This window comes from Drosophila innubila, assembly GCF_004354385.1.
Source record: "Drosophila innubila isolate TH190305 chromosome 3R unlocalized genomic scaffold, UK_Dinn_1.0 2_E_3R, whole genome shotgun sequence".
Taxonomy (NCBI): Eukaryota; Metazoa; Arthropoda; class Insecta; order Diptera; family Drosophilidae; genus Drosophila; species Drosophila innubila.
The window spans coordinates 19,934,866-19,948,637 of NW_022995380.1; the positions used below are offsets into that span (position 1 = coordinate 19,934,866).

The 13,772-nt window shown below is 36.9% G+C and overlaps 1 protein-coding gene across 1 annotated transcript; it reads right to left on the minus strand.

The window, feature by feature from the left end:
• Positions 1-11,541: 11,541 nt before the first annotated feature.
• Positions 11,542-13,521, minus strand: LOC117789891 (glycogen synthase kinase-3). The gene has a single exon (XM_034629067.1). The coding sequence runs from the start codon at positions 13,251-13,253 to the stop codon at positions 11,616-11,618; it is 1,638 nt and encodes a 545-aa protein (XP_034484958.1). The 5' UTR covers positions 13,254-13,521; the 3' UTR covers positions 11,542-11,615.
• Between the last annotated feature and the right edge of the window lie 251 nt (positions 13,522-13,772).

Sequence of the window (13,772 nt, forward strand, 5' to 3'; positions counted from 1 at the left end):
CCTTAAATAGTTTGCATAATTTGTGTCACAAAGTGGCGCCAAAGTGTCTGGCAATGTCAAATTGTGCCGACTAGTTGAGAGAGGTGTGAGTGTGTGTGGGTGGGTGTCTGAGTGTGTGTGGGAGAACTGTGACGTCACAGCTGCGTATGACAGTAGCTCTGACGTAGACGGAGGTGTGTTTTTTTCTTTTCTGCTGTCATACAATTTCCCTTCCCATCTGTGCAGCCAAAAATAGCTGAGCAGACTGTGGAAAGGTCAAAGTTTTTGCTACCCTTGCAAAGCCCACTGTAATGTTATTTATTTGAGGGGCTTCGCTAATTTGTTTTGTGAAAACTTACAAAAAGGTTTTTTCAAATTCAACAATTTCCAATTAAATGCAATATTTCGCAGTCACACTTTCACTTGGCAATGTCAGGGCATCAGCATAATTTTTTTACTAATTTGAAACTAATTTGACAGGTATTTTGAATATTTTCCCACGCTTATTTTCACACTTTTGTGTTAATCAAACATAGTGAATAACCAAATCACGTTGTCTACTTTATTCTTAACAAATTCAAGCTTCAAGTCGTGTCCACAGTTCACAGTGTACTGAAAACCAGCGCATGTCTACAGCATCAGAAAACAGAAACAGAAAACAGAAAACGCGACTGAGAACGAGAACCTGAACCAAAAACGTGAACGGCCAGAATCGTACTCTGATAAGAGGGCGTTAAGAGCAAGAAGCTTACAGTTTGCAGACCAAAAAAAGGAACACGGCAACAACAACAACAAAAATTAAAAGAATAAAAAAGGTCGACGTCTGTGCTTTGGCCAGTCACGTTGTTGTTTTTGTTGTTGTTGCTGTAATTTTGTTGGTTCTGAAAACCTTTAGTATACTTCAAATTATACGTTCCTGTCCGCACAACCTTATCCGCTCCCCTTGTGTTCCTCTGCCTCTATGCGCAGGCATTCATCAAGGGTTCTTTTCGGTCTTCGGTCCACAAATTATGTCAGGCAAGTTATGCCATTTCTTTAATGTATTCTTTCCCCCTTTTTGGCTTTCAGATTTGTGTTTGCGTCCGTTTTTTAGGTTCGCGCCTTTTGTTTGCGCAGAACGCATGGCACAATGTGCTTTTCATTGCTTCTGACTTCAAATCTGTGTGAATTTTGTATTTTTTTGTTGTACCTAAGGTCAGCATTTGTTTATTGTGCGCATGTCCCATTTTAAGCTTTTTGTTATAGCGCTAAATATTTTTAAAGCTTATATCGAAAGATAACGATAACTATATATCGATTGATAAGTCGTTTTTCAGTTAATAAATTCGTTTTATACAGCTTACAACGGACTTTTTGGTGCGCGTCTTATTTATTTTGAATTATTGGCCGTAGCAGTCAGCTTGTGAGGCGAACCAATTGTTTCAACTGCTTGTTGTGTGAACTGCTTAGCAAAACTTCAGCAAGCAGTGTTATCGCAGGCAGCATTAATTGCATCTTTTCTATTCAGCAACAGATGGCGCTAGCTATAAAGTAATTACAAATAATAAAGCAAAATTTGAAATGAAAGGTATAGAACTAGTAACTATTACTTGAGCTTACAAGTGATTATAATATATTTTAACATAATGTACTTTGATGTGCCTAATACATTTTCACATATTTAACTATTAATAAAACTTAGTTTGTTTTTATTGAACATTTTTACTTGGTTTTCAAGTGTGTATAATAAATATAGTACAATCTGATTGATGTTGTAATTTTTAGAGCACATATCTGGCTACTATCTTAATGCTCTTTTATTACCTGGTATTCAGTTGTCATAAGAACGTGTGAACCATTGCCAACTGTGTGTGCCACATCAACATTTGATCCTGTTTCCGAACTTGTCATGCATACAAGCAGCATTGTTGTGCGCTTAAGATACACACACACACACAAAGCACATATGTGTGTTGTGCAGCAGTTGCATGCACCTACGCACCGTTGCACACCCACAAAAAAAAAAGAGGCGTCTGCCGTGTCGCTTATTAGTTTGTTTTGCAGCTGGGCAAAATCAATCAACGTGCAACTGACAAAACTGGCAAACACCTGAGGACCTCCCTCATCCCCCTTCACACCCTTCACCCCCCGCAGTGCTTCATCAGTGTGCCTGGGCAATTGCCACGGATGCTGGGCCAGCAGGATATGAAGGCATGTCCAACCCCCAACAATTCCTACCCACTCCATTCAATTCTCTCTTTCTCTGCTGCTCGCATACTTTTCGAGCTCTATTTTTTGATCCTAACGTGATGACGACAATTGTCGCTTTCAACTGGATGGCAATGCGTTGTATAAACTATTTTTGACACCAGGAGACACTATTTGGAATGAAGAGCATTGCACAGTGGGTGATTTGAATGAAAATTAGAAACTGAAAATTTACCTGTAACATTAATTCAACAATAAACAATAGTTTATTCAATATAAAGTTACGACATCGTTTGTTGATTAAATGTGAAAACTTGAGATTTCAAATTGTCAATTTTCAAACTATCAAAGCGCTTTAAAGCGAGACCCAGATCTAGAAGAAAACAATTTTTTGAACAAAGTTAGTTAGATTTGAATGCAAAATTTAGAGACCAAGCTATGGTCATAATGACAAATCTATTTAAGTTTCAGCTATTCCAGTTCTGTACTTATGATCTAGCAACTTTACATGTCAACATTTTTTACCATTTTAGCTAATAAACCATTTTTAGCAAAAGAGTTAAATTTATAGTGTATTTTATATTATATTATATTTTATATAGTATTTTATACAAAATGATAAAATGAATATTTTCAAAATTTGAAAGGACGGACCCAATGGTTTTAAAGTCAAATCCCAGATTTTTCCCCAATTTTTTTAACAAAATTATTGAATTTTGAATGCATGATAAATTTATGATAGTTATGAATGCTTTAAGTTGGTCAGACTTTTGATCAAGCCGCGTTACAAGTTATTTTGTCATAAAAATCGCCCACTGTGCGTTGTCAGCTTTTTGTTTTTGGCAAACAAACTTTAATGCCACCCCAATGCGATTTGCATTTTTTAATGGACTGTAAGTGTCAAAACAGGTAAAATAAGCTCATATGCATTTGTCAAAACTAACTAGACTTGGCAATTTCCCACATTTCCACAATTTTTCCGTATAGTTTTCATGGTTATCGTCATTCGCCTGAACAAGTTTTGAATAACTCTTTCGATCAGTGAAGTGTCTCTCTTGTGGCGTTAAGCTACTTACCCAGTTCCAGTCCCAGTCTCAGTCCGAGTACCAGGCAGGAGATACTCGTACTTGTTCAGTTCTTTGCACAATTTATGCACTTCCTGACCGGCGGCACATGTGAGATGGCCACTTTTGAGTTGCTCCTTTGGTCTATGGACTGTGGACTGTGAACTGTGGACTGTCAATGAGCTGCAAAGCGGATTTTTGATAGCATGGCAGGCAACTCAACTCGAGGCTCGTATTTATGCAAAGTGCTGCCATGTGCATCTTCGCCAAATGGTTTTCCAGTTGCTCCTTCAGATTTTTGCCGGCTTATGTTAATTTTGATGGACTGAAATCAATTAAAAGCAAGTGGAAATATGAGAAATATGAAAGAAACTGTGCGCCACAATCAAAACTTTACTAATTACAAACTTGCCGAAAAATCAGCTTAATATAATAAGTGCGACAATTTCTGCCAACCAGTTACGGAAAGTGGCTACTCCCCCTCTCTTCTCTGATCCCTCGGCTTCTCCCGTCCTAAGTAAGTGAGAAATAAACTTGCGTTTTCAATTACCAAAGCCAGGACCTGAGTCCTCAGTCTTGAGTTGAGCCTGCTGCCAGGCATCAAAGGATATAGCCGATGACGCCGTCTGCTGACAATGCGAAAATGCAAAGAGCAAAAGCACTTGAACGCTGAATAAGAACGACAATGAATTCGGGAGCTGGCAACGGGTTGGATTGGAGGAAAGGAGACGAAGAACTGAAGAGATGGAAATGGAATGGCAACTGGCGACAGCAGCTAAAATCATTTTTAACACCATTTCTCTCATATTCTCCATATCATGTTGAAGGCGTTGCTTGATTGGAATAACAAACTTGTCTACATGTTTTTATTTTGTAGTTGCATATGTCGTAAATAAATATTTAGATGACGCTCTTGGATGATATTTTGAATCTATCATGAATTTTAAGGGTTTAAGTATAGAGTATACCAGTTTCATTTAGTTTATATTTAAATTTTTTGGAAAAAAAGTCTTTGAAACTTGTTATTGATTATTATTGTTGAATATTGATATTGTTTCTAACATAATGATTGGGATATAATCTATATGCTCTTATAATCAATATTCTTTTGTAGTTTTAACATAAATACATTTTTTTACACATTACTTTGAAGATATTTTTGCTATTCGGCTTAAAATTAAAAGCTAACCTTTTTTATAAAGGATTAAATATTGTATTTTCTACAATTATTTTTTATTCAAAATGTATTATTTAAAAATTTTTGACTTACATTTAATTTAAAAAATCTATTTCAACAGCTGCCTTAGTCGATGTTTAATAAAAAGATAAATAAATATATATTGTTTAAAATTCAATTCCTGCTCAACCTGAAAAACTCTTTGTTTTAATTTGTATTTATTCTATATTTTTATATGCAACCTTATTTGGTTTTCATTACTCCCAGCTAAATAAATATTTGAATAAGTTAAATTGCAAATGAAATAGTTGCTAATTTAGATTTCTTTGCAGAATCAACTTTTCGTAGAATTCTTTGTAGAATCAATTTCTCGATAACGCATAGTCCCATTTCCTGCAGAATCATGCGAGAATCATAATTTATTTAAAGTCATGTGCAGTCAGTCTACCGCTTGACATTTCCAGCCGAGGCGAGTGTTCAAGGATGAAGTTTATAATTTCATAGAGGGATCCCCCTTCACTTCCCCTCTCCCCCCTTGGCTTTCTCGACAGCGAGATGGCAGCGTCTTGAATTCATGCACTGAATTAATTATGCACGTACGTCGCGACTTTTTATCGCGGGGAAGTGGCAACGGATTTGGCTTTGACTTTAGCCAACTTAAGTTCGAGTTCTGGACAGGATGGGTAGGCAAGGAATGGGTGGTGGGTGGTGGTGAGTGGGTGGTGGTGAGTGGGCGTGGTCTGAGCCTTGTCTGTTTGGCTGCTTAGTTTGTGTTTTTGGTGGCGTTGGCGGCGCATTTAAAATAATTGCTCTGCGTTGTCTGACGCTGCAAGTGGAAAAACTGAAACTGGCAATTCGTGTGAAAAGTTTACATTACGCTTTTGGCATAAGCTTATAATGGATTTGTCAGCGGGTTTGTTGTGTTCTTTCTATTTTTTTTTTCTTACTTGCTTTTAAGCTCCTCCAACCATGAAACTCTTCTTCTCTGGGGCTTCTGTAAATTATGGATAGTTCTAAGTGGCCCGAGAGTGGGTAACGACTGCAAGTTAAATGCCTTGGGTTCATTTGCATAGAAGTTGCGGTGAAAGTTTCACAGGAGAAAGTAGCAGGACCATAATATAACAAATTATTGTGGAGCATGCATGAAAATTCTTTAGCAGGATAAAGTTAGACAAATGAAGTTAAGAGTTGATTCAAATAGATGATTGTTGGATGAGAACATCAATTAATGAATAGAAAAAATTATAAAGATAAAAAATAGATGATAATGGAATATAAAAAATTAAAGTGCCACTTAAAACAGATAAAAAAACGTAAAAGTTATTAGAGCAACAGTTTAGAAATTTTACATTAATATTAGAAAAAATTTAACTTGAGTATTAGCAAGATATAAATTTCATTTTTAATACAGATTTTCATTATGATAAATGCTAAATTAAACAAAAAAATTAGTTCACTAAAATAATATATCTTCTGTTAAATATTAAGTTAATAATCTTAACAAATTTCATACTTCATTGTCTTTAAATAATAATTAAACTTATTTTAAGCAGAAATGTTATTTTGAGCAAGGTTTAGTCTTGAAATGCGTTCTTTATTAATTATCAGAATTTTTAATTAAAAATATATAATGATCAGAAATTTAAAAAAAATTAATAAAAGTAGATTAAAATAAATCTTACGGATGAATAGAAAAAATGATAAAGATTAAAAAATAGATGATAATAGAATATAAATAATTAAAGAGCTATTTAAAACAGATAAGAAAACGTAAAAGTAAATTCAAAAAAGTATTCTTTAATTAAATAAATTGAATTGAATATTTAATTTTATATAATTGTTTCATTTAAATCTTACTAAAGATCAGGGTCTAATATAAAATTAAATGCCATCTTTATTTATGTATAGTTTTATTAGTATGAAAGGATGTATGTATTGAAGTATAATGTTGAGTGTTCTTTAAGGTAAGCATTAATTGATATATTAGACAATTTGTTGAAGCTTCAAATTGCATTAGTCTTTCACCATTTACCTGTCATCGAAATCTGTCGTGTTTTCCGTTGCCTTAAAGTCACTTTTTTTGTTGCGTCCTTGCTCAGATTTCTCAGCTGACAGGGGAGGAGAATGGGAATGGGAACGGGAATGGCGCATAGATACTTAGATACATTGGGCAACAGATTCATGACGCTGTTCGGGCCACGGCGTCAGCTGTCTGCCAACGTTTATTTACGCCGTTGGGGAAACGTTGAAAGCAAATTGATATTATGTGGATTTGGCTTTCACTTTGGCTCTGGGTATCGATAGGCGAAATCCTTTCGTAGCGCCCTGGCATCGTCTCACTCGAGTTAAGCCAAGGATAATGATTATGTTGCGCAACGAGCCGCAGGGGGCGTGGCAAAAGGGGAGGCATGAAAGGAGCAGGGGGAGCAGTTAGTCAGTGGCTTTTGCATATATTGCGGGTTGTGTGGAGATACCTTTGGTGGAAGAGAGAAGGGGGTGGAGATGGCATGCCAGAATTTGTAATCGACAGACAATCGATGTGCGCTCAAGAACATAAGGGAATCGTATTCCTTATTCCCAAGGCAACATTGCAACTAATTGGGTTTCGCTTAACGTTTAGACAATGAGTTAGAACAAGACCGCAACTCTGGTCGAGAAACTGGAGTAGACTTGATTCTCCCCTCTCTCTCTGTGCCACTTGATTGGAAAATCAAACTAATTAAAAGATTTCAATTAAATGTCGAGCTTCAAATGCTACAACTTGATGCAGTAATTCCATTAAAATGGCAAATCAATTTCAATAAATTTCATTTGTGCTTGAAACGCGCACAACGTAAGGAATCCAAATTGAAGGCGCACTGACCACGCCCACAAGCAAAACGATGCCACTGCCAACACTTCTTTTACTACACATTCTCTGTGCTCAGTGCTGTAAGCGTCATAAAACTGTTACATGCTGACAAATCTGTTAATTGAATCGAGAATCCAATTAAAACTTCAATTTTGCGGAAACTTTGCGCTTTTGATAAAGTTCAAGTGCATAAATGGCCAACATAAATGGCCAACATGCGGTCGTTGTTGATTTCATTTCACATGTTGACGCTTCTATCTGCTGCTGACAAACTCAGCACATTTTCCAGCACTTGATTTGCCACTGTGCCACAAAACTAGCAATGTTCATTTCTTTCTATTTTTCTATTTTCCATGTTTTCTTTTTTTTTTGCTTTTTCTATTTTCTTTTGACCGGAGCGTAAATTCAATAACGAATTTATGTGGGCTCTGTTGACTATATTAAAGCGCACAATTTCCTAATTAGTGTGTATGGCATTTACATAGTTCTCCCTTCCCCCTTTTCCCCTTTTCCCCTTGGCTGCCTTTGGCTGCATTCCTCAATCCTCACTTTTGTCCTGCATTTGAAAATAGTCAAAGCAAAACCACAAGCTGCGCATAACTAACTGAAACTGCTTTATTTGGACAAACCGCAGGAGGTAGCACCGCCCCTTACCCCCCTCCCCACCATCAAACATCTGCTTCAACGTCCTGCAGGACCTCTGCCGCAAAAGCAACAAATACAAATACCAACTTTATATATAGAGATGCGCAATATCAGATAATTCTATACTATGCATTACTCAAATTAGTCGACTTATCTGAAATAAAATCAGTTTATTTTGTAAACAAAGGAAGTGTTACTTATTAAAGTCATATTATCAGGAAATGATAGAAAAATACACATTTTAGATACCACTGCTTTAAAAATAATTATAAGCGCAGAAATGTTTTTATTTTTCTTTGCCTTAAACGTTATCAGGAAGTTGTAGTTATTAAAAATAGGATCAAGAGTAAAAAAAGCACATGTAATTTTATTCCAAATATTTTTTTAAATAACTTTATAAATATTTTATATTTTACAAATATATTTGTTTTACAAAATATTTTTTGTTTTTTATTCTTAAGGGTATGTGTTACAATTAAACGTGAATTGATTGATTAGTTAAAAGTTAATTGATATTTATTAAATTTAGACAAAAATTGTCCGTTTGATTTTATAACTTTTAATTAATTTTTTAATACGAAATTCGTTTTGAATTGAAATTCCTCATTTTATAATTCATAGCTTGTTGTCTTCATTACAATAAAGTTTATTTTTTAATGGCATTTATGAAATACAGATGATATATCATCAGAATAATTTATTAATTTGGAGTTAGTTTTAATTTGAAATTTGTTTGGATTTGTAACTTGTCTATTTATAGATCATAGTTCATAGTTTTCATAGCAAGTTTAAGTACTGTTCATCACTGGCAGCGAGAGAAAGAACGAAAGAGAGAGAGGGACAGTGGGAAAATGAGGTGATGTTTCAGTTTTCCGTTACACATTTCGACTGTTGCTACGAAGCGCATTAAAACTGCATTTAGTGCAAATTTATCAGTGTGCAGAAAGGTAACAACCGCAGGCGCACTTTGCACTCTGCTAGTTACAAGTGTGCGTGTGACCGGAAACGGAAATAAAATAATTTCTGGTAGCACTCGACAGTCTGCCATTTACTATCTCTCTCTCTCTCTCTCTCTCTATCACCGTATACTTATCTCTGTTTGCGTATTTGTTTGTTTGTTTGCCTGCTTGTCTGTCTGTCTGTCTGTCTGTCTGTCTGTCTGTCTGTCTGTCTGTTTGCCTCGAGGGGAGACAGGCGTTTATGCAAATGTTTGGCCTCAATGCTTTAACTAAAAACACTTTAACCGCATTCACCTTGGGCGAATGCTTGTTAGTAGCCATTGAAATCAGTAGAGACAGCAGACCAGCTTCAGTTTCCAGTTCCCAACTACCAGTTACCAGCTCCCAGTTTCATCTCCTACTCCAACTGCTGCTCAGTTGCCCAAAAGGCCGTAAAATGCCTGCAAGTTACAGCCTGGCCAAAATGGCTGTTGTTGCCGAAAAATGTTTCATTGCTTTGGGTGCTTTTGCTTTCGACTTTGCTTCTGCTCCTGCTTCAACCTATCCTTTGGGATGGTTTGTTTTGGAGTCAACTGTTTTGCCACACCTCAACTAAAAGTCAGGGCTACATGAGTTGCTCTTATATAGAGTGTAGCATACCGTAATCTCAATTCAGTCAAAGGTTTTCTACGACCAACTGAGTCACACATCTCCTCCTTCTGTTCTCTTCTTCCTTCTATCTATTTCTTTTTTCCTTTTCCCCTTCAAACACTCTGGTGTGTTTATTATGGCGCTGTTTTCCTGCCCTGAAAGCGTTTGTTGTTTTGGGTTTTTGGCACTCAAGAAAAGATACTCGTTGCACTTGTTAATATGTGTTTGCCAAGTTTACTAGATGAACTCGTCAAATCAGATATTGCTTGATTAAACACATTAGCATTTACCAAAAATTTAATGCCAGCTTTAGGTAACTAAATAAACACAAAAGCTGAGAAACAGAAAGAAATAATTAAAATACATTTTCAATCAGCAGCGGTTAAAGCACATTAAGAATTCCTTATTTCTTATTTGCAAGAATTATTTAAAGTTTTAAACCTTTTTTTTTATTAATATTGCAGTTTAGGGTGGGGTGAAAAATACTTTTTTTATATGCGAAAATTTTTTTTAATAATAAATTAAAGACTTTTTAGTTTTATAAATATTTTAAAAATTAATTTATTTTATTTATTGATAATTATAGCTGAAATATAAAATTGCTTAGGCTTAAGTATAAACCAAATCAATTCTTGTATGTTTGCTTAGTTTATTTTATAATATTTTAGGCTTAAATAAATTGATTTTTGATGTACTCAGATCTATTTTGTAGGCGAAGTGTTGCTTAGCGCCTTTTACAACACTGCCACTTACCATGGCCAATAATAAAAGCAACAACACGCAGCCAAGTCAAGAGCTGGTGAAAACAAAACAAACATTTTCTCTCACGAAATTTATCGTTTGCATAAATTTGCTTTATTGCCTTTGCAGCTGATCCTTGTTGTTGTTACCCAGTGTGTGTGTGTGTTTTTTGGTGAACGTGGGTGTATTAGTATTAGAGTGTGTGTGTGTGTGTGTGTAGAGGAAGTGTAACTTTCGCTGGCAGACCAAGGCAAGGCAATCAACAACAACAAGAACGATGATGGCAACTAGCCTGGCAAATGTGGCGAGCAAAGTTTTCCATTATTCAATTTAACTAATGAAACTGAAAATTCATTTTACCACATTAACACACACACACACACACATACACAGTGAGAGGAAGCAAAATGTTGAATGTGGCAGGAAATGTGAGCTGACGCCGACAGCAGGACATGTGTGCGTGTTATTTTGTTGCTGTTCTAATTCGACTCCTTGTGCTGCTATAAAACGCGAAAATTTATATTCAGAGGCCCAGCAAGGGATGAGGACGAGAACGGACCTTGGGGCATTGAACAACGTTGCGGCGCCACCCTTTGCAGCATGGCACTATGGTCCGTTTGACCATTTATTTTGGAACAAACTCTTCATCTTGCATACATTGGAACTGGTCCACCCTGTTAAGTTAAAAGCTCTAAATCAGAGCTAAGTGTATGTTAAATTTAAGTCCATTAATCTTGAATTTTTTTTTTTGATTTGCTTGTGGTTATTTTAACTAGTTTTAAATCCAAAAGAATTAAAGTTTCTTTTCAAAAATAATTATTGTTTCGAAAATGAAAATGTTTTGATGAAATTTATTCTTTGTAAAAAGAAAACTGACTTTATTAGCATATGTTAGCACATTAAAGACTGATAAATTTTGAAATCGAACAGTTAAGTTGCACTTGCAATTTTTGCGCATTTCCCAAATTTCGGCTAAACTGATTAATTCAGTGCAATATTAAATTTCCAATACACATAAACTTTACTAAGAAATCTTTTTTCATGCGCCAGTTATAAAATTGATTCCAGAAAAATGCTCAAACGTCCCATAGTGCTTGTAAATGTGGCGGCATTTTAATAATTAAGCATACTTTTGGGCGTTTTCATGTCCATTTGGAGTGTCTGGCGACTCTTTTGTTTAATGTGGCGACATTTCGCCTTATAAATTATGTGACCAAATGTGCGTTAAGTTCATTTATTTTTGGACTTGGGGATTTACGAGCCTAGATTTCAATATATCTGTATGTACCTTAAATTTTTATTGCTTTCATTAATTGTTGAGTTGAGGAAAATATGTATATACACATATATATGTATGTATGTTATGCTAACAAAAACAATACTTAGCGCACTTGATTAACTTGATCATCATCATAAACGTTGTCGTCGTCGTCGTCATCAGCATCATCATCATTATTGTCAGCGTCATCTGCATCATCAATGTCATCGTTATCGTTATCGTCGTCGTCGTTATTGTCATCGTCATCGTCATCGTCATCGTCTGCAGCTGCTCGGTTATCGTCGTCCAACTGATCCGACTGCTGATCATCAAGTTCATCGCTGGATAAGGGACTGTCCGCACTGTTGTTGTTGTGTACCTCCAAATGAGGATCATCATCATCATCGGGAGCATCCTCTGTGGTATCATCCTCGTCATCCTCCGTCTCTGGTGTTGAGTGCTCGACTTCAAAGCCTTCCGCCTCCACATGATCCCCATTCCCCAGCTCACGTCTCGGCACACAAGTGAACTGACTGACAGCTGCCTTTTCACTGCGTCCTGTCTCCAGGTCCTTGCGTACTCCTGCCGCTTGTTTCCCCTGCTGTCGAAGGGGCAGCACACCGAGTGTGGCATCTTCGCCAGCGGCATTTCGCTGGCTACTTCCACTTGCCGGAAACATGTTCTCCATGGACTCGCTGGGAATCAGAGCCGACATTAGTTTCGGCTCAATGTTTTTCTCATAGTCCGAGAAGTCGAACAAGGGTGGCAGGGGGCGTCCACTTGGCATCGTTTGATTGGGATCATTTCGCAGCTCATCGAAGAAGGGATGTGCACAGGCCATAAGCGGCGAGATGCGCTCGTTGGGAGAATAGATGAGCAGTTTGGAGACCAAATCGATCGCTTCCGGCGGAGTTTTAATGCGAAATACTTTCGCCCAGGGATGGGGCTTCAGTTGGGGCAACTGCAGCTGTTTGTAGTTGGGATTCATGTCGTGCAGCTGCTCGGGAGTCGGCGTTCCCATCACCTTAACAATCTCGACTATTTGATCGACACCCGAGTCGCCGGGAAAGATCAGTTGTCCAAGCAATAACTCGGCCAAAACGCAGCCAGCACTCCACATATCAATTTTGGTTGTGTACTGAGTGGCTCCAAAGATCAGCTCTGGTGATCGATAGTATCTGGAACAGATATACGACACATTTGTCTCGCCCACAATCAATTGCTTGGCACTGCCAAAGTCGCACAACTTGAACACACCCGTCTCCGAATCCAGCAGCATATTCTGTGGCTTAATATCGCGATGACAGAAGCCAAAGCTGTGCATATACGCCAAACTCCGGAACATCTGATACATGTACAATCTGATATAGTTGACGGGTAGTGTCTGCTTGGCCCGTGCAAATTGTCTCTCCACCTTATAGAGGGTTTCGGGCATAAAGTCCATGACCAGGTTGAGAAACACTTCGTCACGCTTATCGCCGCTGGAGTAAAAGAAATACCTCAGACCGATGATATTCTGATGCTTCAGTTTTCTCATTATCTGCAGCTCCCGATTCTTGAATCGTCGATCCTGTAATACCTTCTTGATGGCAATTAGCTCGTTGCTGGGCAACAGTTTGGCCTGAAAGACAACACCAAAGCTGCCATTGCCGATGACCTTGGTGTCCGTATAACTGATCTCTGTCATCGTATCCGGACCGAAGCCAACAGTTGCCACCACGGTGATTATCTTGTTACTCGAATTGGCGCTCTTGCTAGCCATTGTTAATGATTTATGCGATTTTCCTTATTAATTAAATGATTTTTTACGCTTTTTCTAGCTTTTTCTCCTTTTTTTTTATATGTTTTCTTGGATTGTTTTTATAAAAAAGACAAATAATGTGGACCTAATGTATTAGGTAAGACTAACGTATGAACCTCTGAAGACATAAGTGTACTGCCAAGTGTTTTTCAATATATATTTTTTTTAATTTCAACGAGGCTATTTTACTTTTGATTACTTCACTACGCTTTCGGGCAATACCTACCCTGTTTTCAATATTTTATCTATTTTTTTCTGTCACACTTACTTGGGGCTATGACCTTAATTTTTATTTTAAATATATAATTGAAATTAAATTAAAAACCACAATATGTGTATGTGTATTTATTTTTATGCCCGCATTGGTTAATCATTGGTTTTAATCGCAACTCGATGACTAATCGACAGAGCGATTATATTAATTCTTATGTGGGTCCAAGCTTATGTAGCTTCTCACTTCTCACATCTGAGTTCAGTCGG

Bases quoted from the DNA above. Each gene is read 5' to 3' on its own strand.
- LOC117789891 (XM_034629067.1), bottom strand. From the start codon at position 13,253: ATGGCTAGCAAGAGCGCCAATTCGAGTAACAAGATAATCACCGTGGTG.